At 41.0% G+C, this 19,339-nt stretch overlaps 1 protein-coding gene across 2 annotated transcripts; it reads left to right on the forward strand.

Annotated features, from left to right (window-relative positions):
* The first annotated feature begins 17,362 nt into the window (after window positions 1-17,362).
* On the forward strand, window positions 17,363-19,076 carry cbln17 (cerebellin 17). 2 transcript variants are annotated; one of them, XM_030792131.1, is made up of 5 exons: window positions 17,363-17,609; window positions 17,700-17,771; window positions 17,898-17,966; window positions 18,162-18,296; window positions 18,406-19,076. In XM_030792131.1, the coding sequence occupies exons 1-5, from the start codon at window positions 17,387-17,389 to the stop codon at window positions 18,684-18,686; spliced, it is 780 nt and encodes a 259-aa protein (XP_030647991.1). In that variant the 5' UTR covers window positions 17,363-17,386; the 3' UTR covers window positions 18,687-19,076. The 2 variants fall into 2 exon arrangements, with proteins under 2 accessions (XP_030647991.1, XP_030647992.1); XM_030792132.1 differs by having other exon boundaries at window positions 18,168-18,296.
* The last annotated feature ends 263 nt before the right edge of the window (window positions 19,077-19,339 follow it).

Raw genomic sequence — 19,339 nt, forward strand, 5'->3', positions numbered from 1 at the left:
CTCTGGTTTCCTAATCCTCACACACAGACACAGTGACACAGATTTGGCGTGGGAGAGATGGGGGGGGGGGGGGGGGGGGAGTCTTAAAGGGATACACTTACTCAGTTGACGTTCATTATATCAGATTTAATAAAATCTAAAATAAAGAGTAGATAAAATACTCTATCTGTGTCTTATTTTTCTAGTCCTTCACAAGTTCACTGTTCCCTTTTCCACTCTGGCATTTTATGTGTTGGCAAATTGTTATGACAGTTTGTTTTTAGTTAACATTTTGATAGTGGTTGCTGACATACGTCAGCGAGTTGGCTGCTTGTTCTTAAACAAAGCAGAGAGCAAGCACACTCGAACACACACATACACACGCACACGCACACGCGCACACACACACACACACACACACACACACACACACACACACACACACACACACACACATACACACACACACACACACAGACACACACACACACACAGACACACACACACACACACACGTACACACGACACATTGAAGTTGTGCTGATCACATGGAAGGCATGAGAAAGGCTTCAAGGCATTACCTAATTTAAAAGAAAGAACTGTTCACAAACAATCATCTGAACAGTGGTAATACAAATACTAATACACTCAGGAAAAAGCAATATTTGTATCTATTGGCCAGATATTTTAAATAAATTATCCTTTAAGGAGCATTTTCTTTCACCTCAGAAAACATTCCAGCACTTTCTGAATTCCCCCCATGGGACACAGAGAGACACAGTGGCTGCTTTTGTGATCCCCTCTGAAGGGGGTGGGGGGCAAAGGGGTGGGGGGGGGGGTGGGGGGTGAACCCAGGAACAGCTGCGTGCCTGTCAACTTTAACACTTCTTTTGTAACTTGTACAAACTGTTCAGCATTATCCTTGTGTTACATACAATCTTGAGTCGGGAATGATTGCATTACTTATAACTAAATCAGTTGAAATTAGACACAGTATACTTATATAAAAGTGTATCCCATTTCCACAAACATATCTTAATACGATATACTTACTAAACCATGGTACATATGCTTAAATCAAAAACCAAAGTAAGCAACAACAAAAACAACACAATAGACCTCTCTCCTCCATCTCTTCTTTTTTGGCAAAACATGAGGGTGTCTGTGTGGTTTCTAAACAACTGAAGAGCAGGTGGGTGTTTGATGACACAGATCCCAGTAAAATGCAAAACAGCAATGTGGTTTTCACTGTGTTACGCAATCACCCCCTCCTTTTCCTCTAAAATAGCCCTGTTTCCTTTCTCTGTCATCCCTGTTTATAGGGTCCACACTGGCAGAGACTACACCAAGGCCATAGGATGAGAGAAACTTCTAAATACAGACCCATTGTTGTCTTAAAAAGGTTCAAACCGTGTCCTTTCCTGTCATTCCTTCCTGTGTGTATAAGTAAGGTCAGACTCAATTGCCTCCTTTTTGAATACTGTATTCAAATATGTCTATTTTGCATTACAGGGCAACGATTTTGCATGGAGAACATTTGAATGGATTTGACCACTAAAAACCCTCTTTTGTGTATGTGACAAGGTTTGTTTATGTTTATGTGTGAGTCTGTGGCTGACTGAAGACTGGGCATTTTGTTTTCATCTGAAAAGCATTTTGTTAGTGTTTGCTTTGTATTGACTGGGGAAAACATCTTCCATTCTACGCAGCTGTAGAATGTGTTTAATGAACAGTGTTGTCAGCAATAGAAATGGGACTGTGACCTCTTTATACCAACAGTAACTTATTTTCTAGCAGCAATGAGCATACCATAATTATCCTCTCTCTGTCTGTCTGTCTGTCTGTCTCTCTTTTTATCTCTCTCTTTCTCTTTTACTCTATGACTCTCTTGCTTTGTCTGTCTGTCTGTCTGTCTGTAGTTTCATAGTGAGGACAGTTGAGGGCACTCTAATATCACAGTATCACGGACGCCTTGTTGGGTGTGTGCATGCATTGTGGAGCTCAAAGCAGAGTGTTCTAAATACTCCGGAGGTAAGCACATTTCTTATCAGAAGCTGAGACCTGACCCCATTCCTTCTCAGAGACGCATCCCAACAGCCCTGTAAGAAAGCATCCTTTTTCTTCCTCTCATTCCCCCTCAGCATCAGACCGAACCCGCTAAAGACACGGCTCAGAGAGCTGTTTACAGACAGAACCCGCAAAGCCTCTTATCAGAGCCGAGCACGGGCCTGATCCGACAGTGTGAATGTTTTGGGCTAGCTATTCTGGGAGGATTGGAGAATTCCTGCTAATACAATGAAAAAGAACGGGCATTTGAGTGAGAGATACACATAGAGTCCTTGAACTGCAGCCTGTGTTTTTAAAACCTTTCTCACATTGGCTTACGGTGCAGACCACTGGCAAGGTTCAAATTGGTTAGGCCTTGGAGAAATATGGAGGTAAAGTAGGTCAGAAATCCTTACACACACACACACACACACACAGAGAGAGAGAGAGAGAGAGAGAGAGAGAGAGAGAGAGAGAGAGAGAGAGAGAAGAGAAAAGAGAGAGAGAGATTTCTCTGGTGGGAAATCTCAGATGACTTTCTCGAAGGACAGAAGAACAGAGGAGGACAGCGAGGATGAAAAGTGATGGTGTTCCCTCAAAGGAGGCAGAACCTGCATAATCCTGTAATCCTGTTTTAGTGGTGGGACCCGAAACTCAAACTGAGACATGCAAGACAAGGCCCAATTGTCATTACAGCAGTGTGTCGGTGTAGCTCCCTGTTTTAAATGAATTAAACTCATCCCAGCCCCATAGGGAACCTCTATGCTTTAACATTAATCACCACAGGTAATTGAAGTATGACTGGAGGCTTATGTTCGGACATAATGTCATGAATACAGAAAACAGAGAGAACCCAGCTTTGAGAGCCAGTTGTGTGGACAATCCAGTGAAATTCTTTATTCCTTTATTTCATGAAGAATAGACTGATTTTCAAAATTTAGGATATTACAGATCATTTTAGTTGTTTTTCTCCATTGCTTTCTCTTGTTCTTTCTCTCTCTGTTACAGATAAACACACACACACCCAGCCCAGTGTATTTTAAGCTCATAAAGTGAACTAAATGTACGATTCTCTTCCCTTTCTCTGTAATTACACTCTCAGATCTCTCCTCACTGAAGATCCAGATGAATTTAGTGTACAGATTCATGACTATGTTTCTATGGTTTGTAAATGTGCAAAGGCTAAGCACATCTGGTTTCAATCAGACTCAGGCAGCCTGAGCCCTGTGTTTCCATGACTTATTCTGGAGAAATTCAGCACATTCCTTTGTGTATGAGTGTGCATGCTTGTGTGTGTGTGTGCGTGTGTGTGTGTGTGTGTAACACTAATTTATGAGCGTGCAAATTTATTTATATTCATTAAATGTACCGCTGTTATTTGTATCATTAACACATTAATATGATTCTGACCAGTGTTGTTAGACCAATAGATAGTTTGACATTAAAGTAAAGGGAGGTGAGGCAGTGAGATGTTATTGTTTGGGCTTAGTGGGTCTTGGTGGGAGACTTTCAGTCTTGGGTTACAGACGCATTTCCTGGATGATTCCTTTTCTGCAAACGGCATCTTCACAATTTTTCCATCTTAAATCTGTGTGTGTGTGTGTGTGTGTGTGTGTGTGTGTGTGCGCGTGTGCGTGTGCGTGTGCGTGTTCAGATGCAGTTCCTTTTCCCGACCTGCAGAGGTTAGTATTGGTTTGTGGTCAGAAAGTCATACCGCATGTAGCTTTAAATAAATATATAACAACGGAAGTGGGTCAGCTGCAGTTACACACTTCGTCCTGTAGTAGTCAGTGTTGCTGAGGAGTGATGCTGTGGGTGAGGATGGTGCGACAGATGTCCGAATGGGATTACTAAGCTTTTACTCCTTGGCCAGATGGTGCTCGTGCTGTGGGTGCAGCTGAAATATCAGCACTGGTCTATCCATATACTCCAAAGAGTTCAGACACCAAGTGCTTCAAACACCAAATACTCTGTCTTTCTTCACTGTAACCAATGAAATCCTCTCACTTAATTATATCGTGGCGGTGTGTGATGTTCTGGCAACACTGCAATTTGTTATTTGTTATATCATGTATAATCTTGTCATTTCGGAAATGTGGCACTTTTAGAATGTCTTTTTTTAAATTGTTAGATCATATCTAAAGGGCTGGCATTTCAGGGTAGTTGTAAAGATTATCAGAGGTAAAACACAAACACTGAGGTCCCGTGAGGTAGTCTGAAACATCTAAACCTTTGAGCTTTGAAAGTGAATGCTAAGCCCCGTCATCTCATTTACAGTAAAGATGAGGTCAATAGGTCGTCTCCCACATACCCAGCCACAGCACGGCACACAGGAAGGGATGGACAGAGTAGTATGGACAGTTATCATTGGACAGTTATCAATGTCTGTCTTTTATAGTTCAGAATGAAGGTCAGTCAATCAATCAAATCCATTACATTTTTTGTTTTTTTTTTAAATCAGAGCCGAGCTGATGCCAACATAGAATCCATTATCGATTTCAGCATAAAAAAAAAAAAATGGATTGACCTATATTGGGAAAAAAACATTCTTGCTCCAGGAATATTACCAGAGTCATATGACACAAGTCCGAAACATTGTGATGCTTTAACCACAGGATGGTGTGTTTGAGCCATACACCTGCATAGTCGCTGCTCTCTGATGTCATTTGGAAGATACCATATCTTCTGCACAGGCGGGGGGGAGGAGGTTAGAGAGAAAAAGGGTCATCATATAAGCTGTAAGTGTGTCAGTGGGGGAAGAGAGAGAGAGAGAGAGAGAGAGAGAGAGAGAAAGAGAGAGGTGGGGGGAGGGATAGTGAGGCATAAATACAGTGCTATAGGGTTGGTCTAGATTCTGAAATATTCAGTCGTTCACTCTTGCTCTCTGAATATTTTAAATATTTATTTGGCCTGGAGAGCATAACACAGAAAATATACAGCTCTTCACCGCTTGGCTTTCATTGCACGAGATACACTCTATAGATGCAGTTGGCTGAATCAAAAGATGTCGATCCTTGCTGTTTTTAAAATTAAACAGGAGGATAACCATAGGGTCAAATCACAATAGCCCTCCACATCCTAACACACAAAGGAGTAATATGTAAGATGTTTTTCCAGTTGTATTAAATTGATGCTTAAAGACTCAGGATCAGAAAACTAAGCTGGTCATGTGACCAGCTCCATACAATTACTGCACCGTCAGTGGCTGGAGGGCCTTTGGATAACCCCGATCTGGAAAAGACCAGATGTTTATTTACTGTCACGGACAAAAAGCTGTTATTTCCAGGAATCAAAATAATCAGCTCCAAATCTCACCCAAATACCTCCATTCTAATTGTGTTTGACCATGTGGTGGGTTTCAAGTGTATTTTCGATGTGCTTTTGAATGGACATGCAGAAATAAATAACAAAACATCTTCTTTCACATTTGAGTATGATCATGGTCAAAATGCATCCACTGTCACAGTGAACTAACAATCGACAGCATACTAATCATTATAATTAGGTTATGGCCACTGTACAGTCACTATGATTATGTCCTAATTGTGCTAATTATCATAATGGTGTAGAGAATGATTGTAACTCAGTTATTATAATGAAGATTTAGTCAATGCGATGAGGATGCATTTAAATGATGAGAATGGACAGTGAGGGGAAACCACTGTCATTATGAGGAAGGTTAGAACATTCTGATGATGATGTAATCTTTATTATGATGTCAAGGTTACCATGGTACAGTTATGGAGACTGTTTTGATTAAAGGGAATTGAATTTTTTAATTCTAAAGCTCAGTATTCACTTCTCATTGTATAATATTGAAATGCCTGTATTTTCTCATCTGTGATTACTTACCTGCGTGAATGTGCCAGAGAGGAGTCCGTGAGGTGATGTAATGTGTGTCTAAACAGTGAGAAACGTAATCAAATCACCGGTCTCTGTAATAAAGTGTGAAACAGGCAGATGTGTGGCACAGTGTGGCAAAATGGCTAATGTCAGCACGTTAAGACGTTGGCCCTACCACTCAGGATGATCAAACACTGTGGTGCAACAGAATAAATGGATTGTCACTTTAGAGAGAGAGAGAGAGAGAGAGAGAGAGAGGGAGGGGGCGGGTGGGTAGGTGTAGACTGTAAATCTATGTTGGATGCTGGATTGAGACTTGGGTCTGATTTTAATTAGTCTCCAACAGAGGTAAGTTCTGATGTCACGAAACAGGACGTTTCTTACCTGTGCATTTCTCATGATTTTTTCTCTAACAAATGAAAATAAACACCATCAACAATCGACGAGCGGTGATCATGGTGATGACGTTTCTTGTTTTTTTTTCTCTTACCGCGAGTTAAGAAGAGCACCAAATAAGAACATTAGAAACGTAACCAGTCGATGGACCCACATTAATGAACGCCTTGTGGCATGTTGTCCTACATGAGAAAACGTTCATGGGAAGAGAACAGCGCTAACCCAAGACCGAGGACATTTTTGCTGTTGCCCGAGGCCGTGCCATCTGTTTCCTTCCGAGAAAAACAGATATTTCTCTATCCTCCGTCCTCTCTTGTTCTCCCCACTTCGGGTCTCATTTAATCACGTGCCTGCTTAATCGCCATGTCTGTGCTTAGCGCCCAGCTGCCGGTCCTCGTCTCTGGTCGGTTTGGGAGAGCTGGACGGAGCCATTGCCTGTCCGTGATCCAGCTTATTCTGTCTTTATCTGATTATCAGGGCTTGCTAAATGATCTGCCCAGCAGCACAACAGACTGAGCCTCACAATAGACTGGAGATTGTCAGATTCTTCCAAAGGAGATACGACTTCTTACGTAGTATATTAAGTTTGAGATTATCCTGAATGGAACGAACAATCTGTGTATCTTTATGTGAGGTGAAGGAGGATTTGTATTTCCCCGAAGAAGATTTTTAGATGAGAAAAACCACATGTTACATAGTTTCTTCTGATTAGCTCCTCATCTGCTTGTCAAACACACACACACACACACACACACACACACACACACACACAGCTGAAATACATCATTAAAAAAAATTATATTGTGCTCTGATCAGGTCCAGATCTGGGGTTGGCAGGGCTACCGCCTTTGGATACAGATTAAATTAGACAAACAGGAGAGGACAGGGCAGGATGCTGTTGTCTCCTGCTTTGCCGGGAAGTGAGTGATCACTTCCGTGATTATTTCGGTGGTCTAAAGAAACGTTCACTTGAAGATAGATGTAAAAAATATCCAGTTGTCACAACTGGTTGATAACTGAAAGGTAATACAAATCCCGGCCTCGTGGCAGGAATGTGTTGAATGGTAAGCTATGTGTTTGTGTGTGTGTATACGTGTGTGTGTGTGTGTGTGTGTGTGTGTGTGTGTTTTAGAATATGCGCCATTAACCCTGCACATAAGCTGGACACACTAATGTAGACTTCTCACCATAAAGTATTTAGGTATGTCCTATTGAGTATTTAGGATGCACTATTGCTTCTAGGGGGGATATAGGATGATTTTTTGCTTGTTAGTTAATAATTTTTTTTTGTTTTTACTTTTGGCCAGTTTTATGAACTCTCTCTGCATGTGAACAAGAGGGCAGTTTGAATATTAGACTATGTCGAATACCAGGACATTTAGTCTTTGTCAGCAGAGGCAACCTCTGACCACGACTCTCAGGTCAAGCAGATGTCTTCATCAGGCTCCACTCTGCTCTCTCTCTCTCTTTCTTTTCCCATATGTGTGTGTGTGTGTGTGTGTGTGTGTGTGTGTGTGAGTGTGCGCGTGCGTGTGTGTGTGCAAGTGTGTGCATGCATGCATGTTTGTGTGTGTATGTGTGTGTGTGTGTGTGTGTGTGTGTGTGTGTGTGTGTGTGTGTGTGTGTGTACGTGTGTGTGTGTGTACGCGTGTGCGCATGTGTGTCTGCATGTATCTGACCTCCAATAAAAAGACAAAGTAGTAGCAACAGGCTGCCTCACAGAGGGGCCAATATATCCCATCCTCTCTCAGCCTCCCTGACACACTCCGCTGTATTCACAAAGCCCCGGTCCTTTCATTCCCCCTGCCTCTGCACAGAGCTCTGTTACGCCGCTTTGTACTGGGAACAAAAAGCCGAGCGTGTGGCGCATTCTGAAGAGAACCCGACCCGCTCGTGTGCTGGAATGGGCCCTGTGCCTTTGCCCGCGTGTGTCCCCGCCACGTCCCCCTCTCTTTGTCTTGCATCAGCATGCCTGAGCTCACGCAACAAAGAGACCATCTGCGGGCTTACGAAACACACCCCTTTGGATCAATTCACTCAAAATAATCACCTTTTACCCGCGACAGCTGAAGACCGCACGCTCAAACAAACAGATTTGAGACAACAAAAAAACTGCCTTTCAAAATTATTCGAATACCCTGCCCCCAGCTTAGAACACGCCGTCACGACACTCCTGTTGTGTTTACTAAACAGCGATGGTGCTTCGTGTTCTAAAACATCTATATTCAAAGCCACGTACTTCGCTTCGCGCTCACAAATCAGCACTAATATTTTGAAGGTGCGCTGATTTTATTGTCACAACAAATTCATCTGGTACCACCTCTGACATTAAAAATGTGGTCGCATCAGAATCTGTCCCGTCAGCAACCTATAGCTACACTAACTGGTTTATAGGCTTGATCCCGTGGGATCAAAGTGAAACTTATTTTATTGAGGGTCATTTGCGTAGTTTTTAATTGGGTTTTTTTCCCCACTGTGTTATTCCCAAGCGTGCGCTCTCACAGGAACGAAGTGTTAATGGAATTCTGTGGCTGTCTGTTCCCATAATAGAAGTACTGACGCAGAGATGTTCATGGGCATCCAGTGGAGCGGATGTGCAGAGCCTGTGAAGATATTTTAGACTTATCCCACAGACGACTCGAGTACTCTGTTTCACAAAGCTGAAGCGCGCTCTATACGCCTCAGAAAATACTGTAATTATATGTGTAGGAGGAGAATATGCTCCAGTTTTCTTTTCTTTTGCCTTTCTGCTCAGTCAGTGGGCTTCTTTTGTCGGGCTCAGTTTTCTATGGGAGCATATGGTGCCATTAAAGTGTTTTATTCACGATTTAAAGTGCGCAGAGCACTAGCTGAAATCAGGCTAAATATAACCACACCGAGAAAGACATCTCCACTCTGGGGCAAAAAGTGTACTGTTAACACAGAGACATACGACAGCTTACTGACCCCTCACACACTCCACTCCACTGACTGTACACACACATACACACACTGTATACATAGTATATATATGTACACGCACATGTGTGTGTATACATACATACACACACACACGCATATATATATATATACATGGCATCTGCATTAGTGGTAACATTGGATTTTCTGTGACCAGCACTAGTGGACAGTCTGTGTGTGAGCATGTGTGTGTGTGTGTGTGTGTGTGTGTGTGGAGTGTATGAGTGTATGAGTGTGTGTATGTATATATAGGTTATATGCATTATTGGTAACACTGCAGTGTCTGTAAGCAACACTAGTGGGCAGTCTTACCCAATCCCGCCTCTTCTTTTTGTTCTTGGGGGCCCACGCCAGCATTGAGAACAGCGGAAATGAATGGATGCATCTGCAGAATTAAATTAGACCCCCCCGGCCAAACAACTGTTTTGTCAGAGGATTTGGATGCATGGGGGTGAGGACTTGGGAGTGTTCATTTCTCACTTGAAGAAGGCGAATGCCTGTTGTTTTGGACTTTCATTTTTACATTTATTGTTAAAACCATTTCCTCTCTCTCTCTCTCTCTCTCTCTCTCTCTCTCTGTTTGCAGTTTTCTTTATTTCTTCTTTTCCTTTAGGTAGAACTGAATGAGTGATCTCCCTGATAAATGATAAAAATTTGATGGGTCTCTCTTGGTTAATAAAACTACCACATAATTAATGCTTAGTTTTGCCCGCACCGCACTCATGACTGGACAGATGGCAATCACTAGCACACCGTTCAGTTCTGACTGTCAGAGTGCATCATGATCTACAGTGTCAGCACTTGTTACAAGGTTTAAAACCAGGCTCTAGTCACTCTACTCAGTCCAGCATTTAAACTTGAACCTCCTCTCCTTCTCTTTCTCTTTCTCTTTCTCTTTCTCTTTCTCTTTCTCTTTCTCCTTCTCTCTTTATCAGTCTTTGTTCTCCTTCCCTCACTATTTATCACACAATCTCTCTCTCTCTCTCTCTCTCTCTCTCTCTCTCTCTCTCACACACACACACACACACACACACACAGGCATATAGAGGGTTAAAAACAGCAGCCCCACCCTTCTGAGAATCTCGGAGTGACCTAAATAATCCAACATGGCCACCAGGCAGCTCTCCCCCCCTCCCCTCTTTCTTTCTCATCTCTCCTCTACCGTGCTCAGTGCTGTTGTCTAGGTTATATGTAGATGATGAGAATACCACGCTGCCAAATCATGCTTTATCGCTTGACTTTGGTGATATCAGCAGTAGTTTATTGAATCATGGATCACAGACATCCTGGATGCTCTTGCCATGTGCGTGCGATATTGCGTTTTTTTTTTTTTTTGACGCATGGATGCATCTTTCATGAATTACCAATGATGTTTGATTATATTCTCTCAGTTTTACTGTGAATTGATTAACTGGGGGACTATCTGATAGTTAGCTCAGAGTAATGTGGTAATTATCGATGGCATATAGTTTATCTTCCTCTGGCATCTGTTTTGGTGGGGGTTTTTTTTCACTCTTTGTTTCTCTGGAGAATTTAACATTCTTTCTAATCCACTGTTGCTGAGCTTAAGGCAGATAAGCAGTTTTGTCTCTGTTGCGCTTGAGCTCACGTACATAGCAGACGGATGTGAGGTGTGCCACAGAGTGACCTTTCCGTTTCACTGACACGGTTTCCCTGTCGTTCATTCATCCTGTTTCTAATGACCTCATACCTCTGCCCATTGATCTGCTTCTCCCAGTCCGCAGTACTGCAGTACTAATCAACACCACTCATGACTGGTTCTACAGTACGGACCTGCAGGTTTTTAATCTGCTTTAACGAGACTGAAAGAACACAGGATGCCCATGAAACACAGATGTCCGGCTGTGCATGAACCATTTCAGGGATCATTTTGGGCAACAAAGGCCTTAGCTGAATGGTGATGTTTAGTCAAATTATGAGTGCTGAGTCTTGACTAATGGAGCAATCGTGACATAAAAATGGACAGTGATTTACACTTTATACTTTAATGGCTGTGTGCAAGTGACCCCTGCAAATGACTCATGGCCCTCCATATAACCCTTCATCAGTCAACCTCAGACCAATAGTGTGGACTCAGCTGTCTATGTACACATGCTCTCATCTCTCTCTCATCTCTATGTCTGACCTAGGCCCTGTCCTTAGTGTTTATGCAATACGCCGCGGATGTGTTTGTTGCGGGACTAAAATACTTGTGCTCTCGACCGACGAAGCCTCAGGATGGGGGTGACTCATCCAGGTTCAACAAAGGCCATGTGTCCAAAGCACGTCGGGGTTTTGGTTACCTAGGTAGCGTACTTTTCAAATGCTTTTTAGCGAATTCTTTTTTTGAGGAGCGTTAAAGATTTTATGTAGAGATTTTATTTTGATTCGACAGCACATGTTTTTCTTCATTTTGCCTAAATGTGTCTGAAATATCAGTTTAAATGCAAAAAAAATGAACCTTGTCACTGTAAGGAATCACAGTTATCGGTGTAATCGCTCCAATGCAAACCAAATAAATTAGAATGCATAGCGTATGAACATTTAGTTTGCCAGAATTTTATTGGGGAATGAAAAGATATCATTTCTGATCCAATCTGGGATGAAATAATATCACTGAATCAGGAATGCTGTCTCACCATTAAGTTTAAGCGTCAAAATCTACTCATAGACATTTCTCTGCATCTAACACTGCGTTTTCACTGCAGCACTGGGAGGGAATAGGAGAGTGTGTGTGGGTCTCAGGTGTCAGATGAATGTGATCCCATTTGAAACTGTCACACTTCACAAACAGGTCAATTGGATAACACACTTCACAGACTTGTCTGCCAGGCACATAGATGATTGAAACACAGACAAACAGATGAGAACAGAAACTGGAGCCATCGCTGACTTTATTATGTTCTGTATGGGTGGTTTTATCTTGGGGGACTATTATGGATTTCTAAAATAACCCATAGAGATATAAATATGGTCAAATAACATGTATAGCCAAATTCACCTTACTCAAAAAGCATATTTTCTTGTGTGCCAGGGCCACATATACGACTGTCACTGGACTGAATACAGCATCACTTAACCAATGCTATTCATTCATTTCCAGAATGATAATCTTTACCTCTAGATGTTTATGTGCTTGGTAAATGCAAGGTTTTATCATCAATTTGAGATGCTATATTGTAAGAAGAATGTCTTTGTTGAGCCAGTCGCTTAAGAAACGAAGAAAGAAAGAAAGATAGAAAGAAAAAAGGTTGCTCATCATAAGCCTAGGGGTCAAAGCTGGATCAGACAGTCTACTCACCCCCTTGCCCCAAACACACCCCTCTCCTCTGTTCCCACTGTCTCAGCCTTCACGCAGAACCACACTGAGCCTGAGGGCGCAGACGACCAATCACCTTGAAGAACTCCATGCTTCTGATCTCTCATTGGTCAGCTAGGGTGGGAGTCTCCAGGTAGAACAAATAACCTCGAAGAGAAAAACAACCTCCATTCCACCATGTCTGTTATCGAATGCACCACTAGAGAGAACACAATAGATTGTGATGATGGCTCCAAGCCAAATGACTTTAATGAAGTAGTGGCTGTCTGATTTATTTGTGAGCACACCAGTGTTTTACTGTATTTAATAAAAAGATTGTTGTAATTGTCTTAGACACAGAATGTGTCTTGTTTCTGTGTGTTGACCATTAATAAATCTACAGAGATTTGTGTGGTTTTTTGAAGCGCACATAACCAGCAGAATGAGCATAACCTCTACTTTATCATTGCCGTCACACTCATTAATCTTTATGAGAGCAATTTCAAACATACGTCACAGATTACATGCTCTCGTGTAAAACACATGCAGTGTGGAATCACATGGCTATGGTGATTTGTACCAGAGCAAGAGTGTCATCTTATTTTAACACACTGACATTCACCTGTCAGTGTTACAGCTCAATCAAGAATGGGACGAGCTACCACTACAAAAAAAAAAAAAAAAAAAAACAAGCACCCGTATAAAATCTCACCAGCATCAAACCTAATCACGACTCTAGTGTTAAAATCTATAGCGCTAAACATCTTCTACTCTCTTTGAAACATCTATTTTGATTTTCTAACTGTGCACTATAAACTATCAGGAAATAGTGTGAATTTTTTCACATGTACATGTGTACATGTATGAAGTGTGATGAATTTACATACACACACACACAAACACACACACAAACACACACACACACACACACACACACACACACACATATATATATATATATATATATATATATATATATATATATATATATATATATGTATATATGTATATCAGGGTTTCAGGGTTTCAGGTAAAACCAGTAATTACCAGTTTTTGCCTAGTAAAATTTATAAAAAAATGACAGATTAAAAATTTGCTGGTCAGAATGTCCGGTAATAATGCTCACACAAAACGTAGCTTTAATGAAGGCCATCCCTAAATAAGACATTTTTGTTTTGACAGCGAAACAGCCTATTAACAGCCTCCAGAAGTGGTCTGGAGAAGCAGAGAGTGACGTGGTTTATGCACAGTGCAAGCTGCAAAGACATTGGACAGGTTTGATTTCAAGTTGGCAACGGAGGACTTGCCGGCTATGAAAAAAGGAGAAAATAAAATGTCACCTGGTAGCCTATAGGCTACATTTGATGCCATACAGGCCTAGCATTTTTTTTAAATAGGCTACAAATATTACAGGGGTTACAGATGTTTTGTTATAGCTTACATTTTATTGGCTAATATTGAGGTCAATCATTACTGTTCTTCTGGACTTTCCTGAACCATAGACTTCCACCCCCACCCCCACACCCACACCCACGACCACATCCACATTCGTCCTGCCAGTCCAGGGGATTGGACCAATGACTTCTTGGTCGCAAGCCCACTGCTCTAACCTTTAGACCAGGACTGCTTTGTGTAATGTTTGTTTAACGTAATGTTTAATTGAGTGAGTTTTATGTATAGAGGTTGTTTTAAGTTCTTATTCTTTCTGCACATTGAGGGCCTTTACTGTTGTTGCCTTGGCTTTGCTCATTTCTTGTCTTCAGAAATACAACAGGCATAATAATTAGTTCATTAATTAGTTTGTGAACACTGTATGAATCATTAATAAGCTGTTATAACACATCAGATAAACAGGGCAACAGTGACCTGTGGCTTGGCAAAAGGGAGCCTTACTGTAAAGTGTAAAACACATTACCATTTATTTATGAGTTACCACCATTCATAACTGTCAAAAGGGAACCTTACTGTAAAGTGTAGAACACATCACCAATTATTAATGGGTTATTGGATTTTCTCTAGAGTGATGACACTGTCTTTGCTCTTTTAGCAACACGCCTTCTGTTTTGCAACAATGCGAACCAGAAAGTAACACATCTAACTTGCTGATACGGTAAGAGGGAACTACATCATTCACGCAGACAATTACATTTACGGTACATACGTAACGTATGCCACAATCTGATATACCAGTTGAAACTTTTTGACTATTAAGATATGCTGACGGTGGTTAAGTGCTAGTAACTTCCTAGCACATATCTGAAGAAGCTGACAGGTATAATGCTGGCTGATGGAGAAGACAAAGTAAGCTAAGTAACCGTCGAGATCCGAAGCTTAACAGTTCAGATAAATGTGAGCTCACTATTTGCCAAGCAACAGGTCATGGTTGCCCTTTATATCGTATGTGTAACCAGTGTTGAGGGGTACCAAGTTACAAAGTAACGTGTTGATGTAATTATTTTCCTCCATAATGTAGTAAAGTGAAGCATTACAGTTCAAGTTTCAGATATCACATCACAGTTATTGGGTTATTAAAATGTCCTTTGCTGGATTATACATGCCTTTTCAAAAGAACGTTTTTCATGCAGACTATTACATACATACATATTACATACATATTACATACTTACATACATATAATACATGATTATGTAAGCTGCTATGGTGCGACACACATCTGTTTACCTTAACTGTGTATCTGTAATATGGCTACCCACTGTCACTAAGCAGAGATTGGGTCCTTGACAGTAGCTCCCATGAAATGAGACAAGACTGATAACCGGTTAGTTAACCAGCTTACAAGGTCTGCTACATTTGAGAAAACCCAAAAATAGGTTGTAGCCAACCAGGACAATAATATGGAGAGCTTTAATGTTACTTTTAATCACGAAATACAGATAACACAGCTGTTGGCTGATGGTGATACTAAAATGTATAACTAGCTAGCTCAGAAACTACTGGTAGTTCACAACTGAAGGTAAATGACGACATCCCGATTAATGTGGCCACATTATAGTTGTCGTTAGATGGCTAAGCTCACGTGTTTCTATTTTTTGTCATTGGCCAAAAATGTGAACTCATGAATGAGGCAACATTTTACAGTTATTTTTGAGCAGCTAAGGGATGTTCTTAAGCACGACGTGAAACTAGTGCATTGAAAATAAAGTAATGAAAGGACTATCATGTTTGTCCTTGTTTTTTATGTGGCACATTGGGGAATTTGTAGTTTTAGAAAGTAACTCAAAAGTAAAGTAATGAGTAGTGTAATTACTTTTCAAAAGGAGTAATGAGTAAAGTAATCCCATTGCAATTTATAGAAGTAATTGGTAACTTTTAACTAATTACTTTTTTTGAGTGACTACCCCAAAGCTGGTTATAACAGCTTATTAATGATTTATAAAGTGTTCATACACTTGTCTGTCAGTGCCTCTTGGTGAGTTAGCATGTGTCTTTAAATAACACAAAAGTCCCCAATGTAACCGAAACAATGACAGTGTAACTGTTGCCATTATATTACTTATATAATTAATATAATTTGTTTAGTTTTTCCAAGACCAATTTCATAATTGAGAACTAATTAAAGTGCTTTTTATATATTACTTCATTGAGTACAAATAATAGAACTATTATTTTGAAGGCTCAGCTCACAGTTAAGCGCAAATCCTGTTGGGCTGCTCTTGCATGGGTAAGACTATCAGAAAAGGATTGGCAAGCGAACAGCAAGCACACACATCGTAGATTCACCAGTTAAAGGAAGACTCGAAGAACGTTCCCCCTTTGTAGCGTGCAGCCAAGAAGGTGTTTTCTTTTTGTTGTTTGTATTGTACTTTGATAAATGTTATTTCATGTGCTGTGCACACTACTATTTTATGTCAAGCCGTTTATCATAGTCTGTATTTTCTGGTCAATACTCTGTATTTAGTTTTCACGGTGGATTGGGAGAGAAGCCTTAAAAAAAAACAAAAACAAAAAAAAAAAACAGTGGCAACAAAGCCACTTGTGTCTGCCCATGCTTTGAGGAAATTTTAGACAGCTTCTGGGGAGGTGCAGAAAGAGAAGGAGAGAGTAGGTGTTAGAGGGGGAGGCTGGAGTTCTGGGAGACAGGAGAGGAGCACGAAAAAGGGGGTCAGAAACACTCCCAAATTCTAAACTCTGAGCACAAGGTAGTATCATGATGGATGAAGCGGTAAAACCTCATGCAGCCAGGAGAATGTTGTGTTTTGTTGAAATCAGTTGAGTCACCAGCTCCCATTCCACCGGTAACGTCTTTAAAAATTTGAGAATGTGCCATCCTGTAGTTATTAACCTGTTAGGGACAGGGTATAGACACCCTGGCATTTACTGAAATCAAAAGAAGTCACGGGTGAGAGAGTATTAAAATATTTGTCATGGGTTTAAATGTAAAGAAGTGTAAATCTCCATGATCGCACACACACACTTGGGTAAGGCAGGTGTACATCCATGGATGTCGGTCCTGGGAATCGAACCAGCAACCCTTCAGTCATAAGCCTGCTTCTCTAACACGACAACAGCTGCCCATTGATGCTGAAAGTAGGCTGCATTTCTCATGAAACCATTTGGAAATCACAGCATTAGATTGGGGTATGAGTGGGTGACTACACAGAGGAGGTAGAATGGCCTGTGCCATGGATCCTAGACTTTCCTGAACCCTAGACTTCCATCCCCCTTTCACCCACATCCAGATTTGTCCTGCCAGTCCAGAGGATTGAACCGGTGACCTCTCGGTCACAGGCCCACTGCTCTAACCTTTAGACCAGGACAGCTTTGTGTAATGTTTGTTTAATGTAATGTTTAATTGAGTGAGTTATATATACAGAGGTTGTTTTGAGTTTGTAGTAGTTCTGCACAATGAGGGCCCTTACTGTTGTTGCCTTGGCTTTGCTCATTTCTTGTCTTCAGACAAACAGCAGAGTTGAAGGGGACCCTGCTGAGGAGAAGGATAACAAACAGGAGAATGTCGACCCTGATGTCCGGGCTGAGCTTAAAGCCCTGAAAGAGATGGTGGAACAGCAGAGAGTGGAGCTGGAGAAATATAAAACCAAGACAGGGGAGCGGGGGACAGAGAGTGAACGTAAGTGTCTTATCAAACTGTAGAGCAAAAGAGAGAAATCAGTTTTTAAATGGTTTCTCTCCAACTCCGCCCCCCCCCCCCTTCTTTCAGCCGTTGAAGCCAGACTGAAGCCTGAGGATCTGACTGAAAGTGAACTCCAGGAACTGAAGAGCAAAGGTCCAGGTAGCGTGCAAAAGCCACAGTTTACCGTCTTCAAGAAATGCATTTTAGACCTATACAATGACCTAAAACAGTCACCACAACCAAAATGCATACATAACCCAACATTTCCTTTTTAAAAAATTACAGGTTTAGCTGCAAAGTTGTCAGTTGAGGAAAAACTGACAGGTGACCTCCCCGTCAGATACCCCCAGACAGGTGACCTCCCCAGAATTGTCACTGTCTATTTATCTCTTTATATGATTTGTATGGGTTACAGTTCAAATTTCTTAAAAAGTTTCAATGTTTTACTGGCAAATGTATACCAATACCAATGTTTATTTTGGTAGGGACATAGCATGTGGAAGTTGTGCTATTACACATATATATGTCATCTATCATGTTTTTTCACAATCACAGACAGACCAAATGTAGCATTCACAGTTGCACTGACTAACTCAGGAAGAGTTGGTCCTTTTAATGCCGACACTACACTGGTCTTCAGTAAAGTCATCACAAATTTTGGAGATGCCTACAACCCAATCACAGGTGCCATTTTACACACACATGTATTTCATAAAGATTCTATCTCGCTATCTGTGACATATACATTATGCTCATGTTTTCTTTGTTCTCACTCCCTCTTTATTTCATGCAGGTGTGTTCACAGCCCCGGTTAAAGGTGTGTACTATTTCTACGCCAATATATTTGGTTACTTCAGCGAAAGGTGGATGGGTGTTGCTTTTTATAAGAATCGTAATAGCGTTTTTACTCTCTATGATACTTCAAATGGAAACCATGAGTATGCATCAAACGTTGCCATTCTGCAGCTGGAGAAAGGTGATGTGGTTTATATGAGGCTAGTTAAGAATCATGAGATTTATGATGACCCTTTGAACCACACCACTTTCAGTGGCTTCTTACTTTTCGCCATTTGATGTGTTGATGACACAGTGATTCAGAGAAGACAAATGTCAGATTTCATGCATTACATGAGAATTACCCTACAAGCCTAAAATAATGTAATGATGTACACACCCTCCCCCAATTTTTAACAAAGGAATGAACCGAGGGAAGGATGCAATAATGTAATAATGAATAATGGAAGAATGGACATTTTTGGACATTTTTGCTGGCACGCAGCACCACACATGCTACTAATGTGTGCATCTGTGTAATCGACATGTGTATCATTGTAATGTCTAATATGTGTACTATTTGTGTGGATGTTTTGGCATAATCTTGTCATTGTTCCTTCACCAAGATTTTGTGTCACCTCAGATTTTGTTGTACTGAATAAACATGATAAATAATTGTTTGAAATGAAAGTACTTGTTTTGGTGTTTTGTCAAAGTACTCATCCACATAAGTCTCACAAATCAGTGGAGACCTCATTCGATTACAGACTGTTTTGTCTTCTTTTTTTTCAACAACAACAACAACAACAACAACAAAAACAGTTGACATTTCAACTGAATACATATACGGAAACAACCCTGGAAAACTCCCAAAATATCCAAATTCATGATTTAAACTGATAGTAGAGAAATGTTTACTATGATATCAGCTTCCCTTAACGTGATGCCCCTGT

The sequence above is a fragment of the Chanos chanos genome, chromosome 15 (assembly GCF_902362185.1).
Source record: "Chanos chanos chromosome 15, fChaCha1.1, whole genome shotgun sequence".
Taxonomy (NCBI): Eukaryota; Metazoa; Chordata; class Actinopteri; order Gonorynchiformes; family Chanidae; genus Chanos; species Chanos chanos.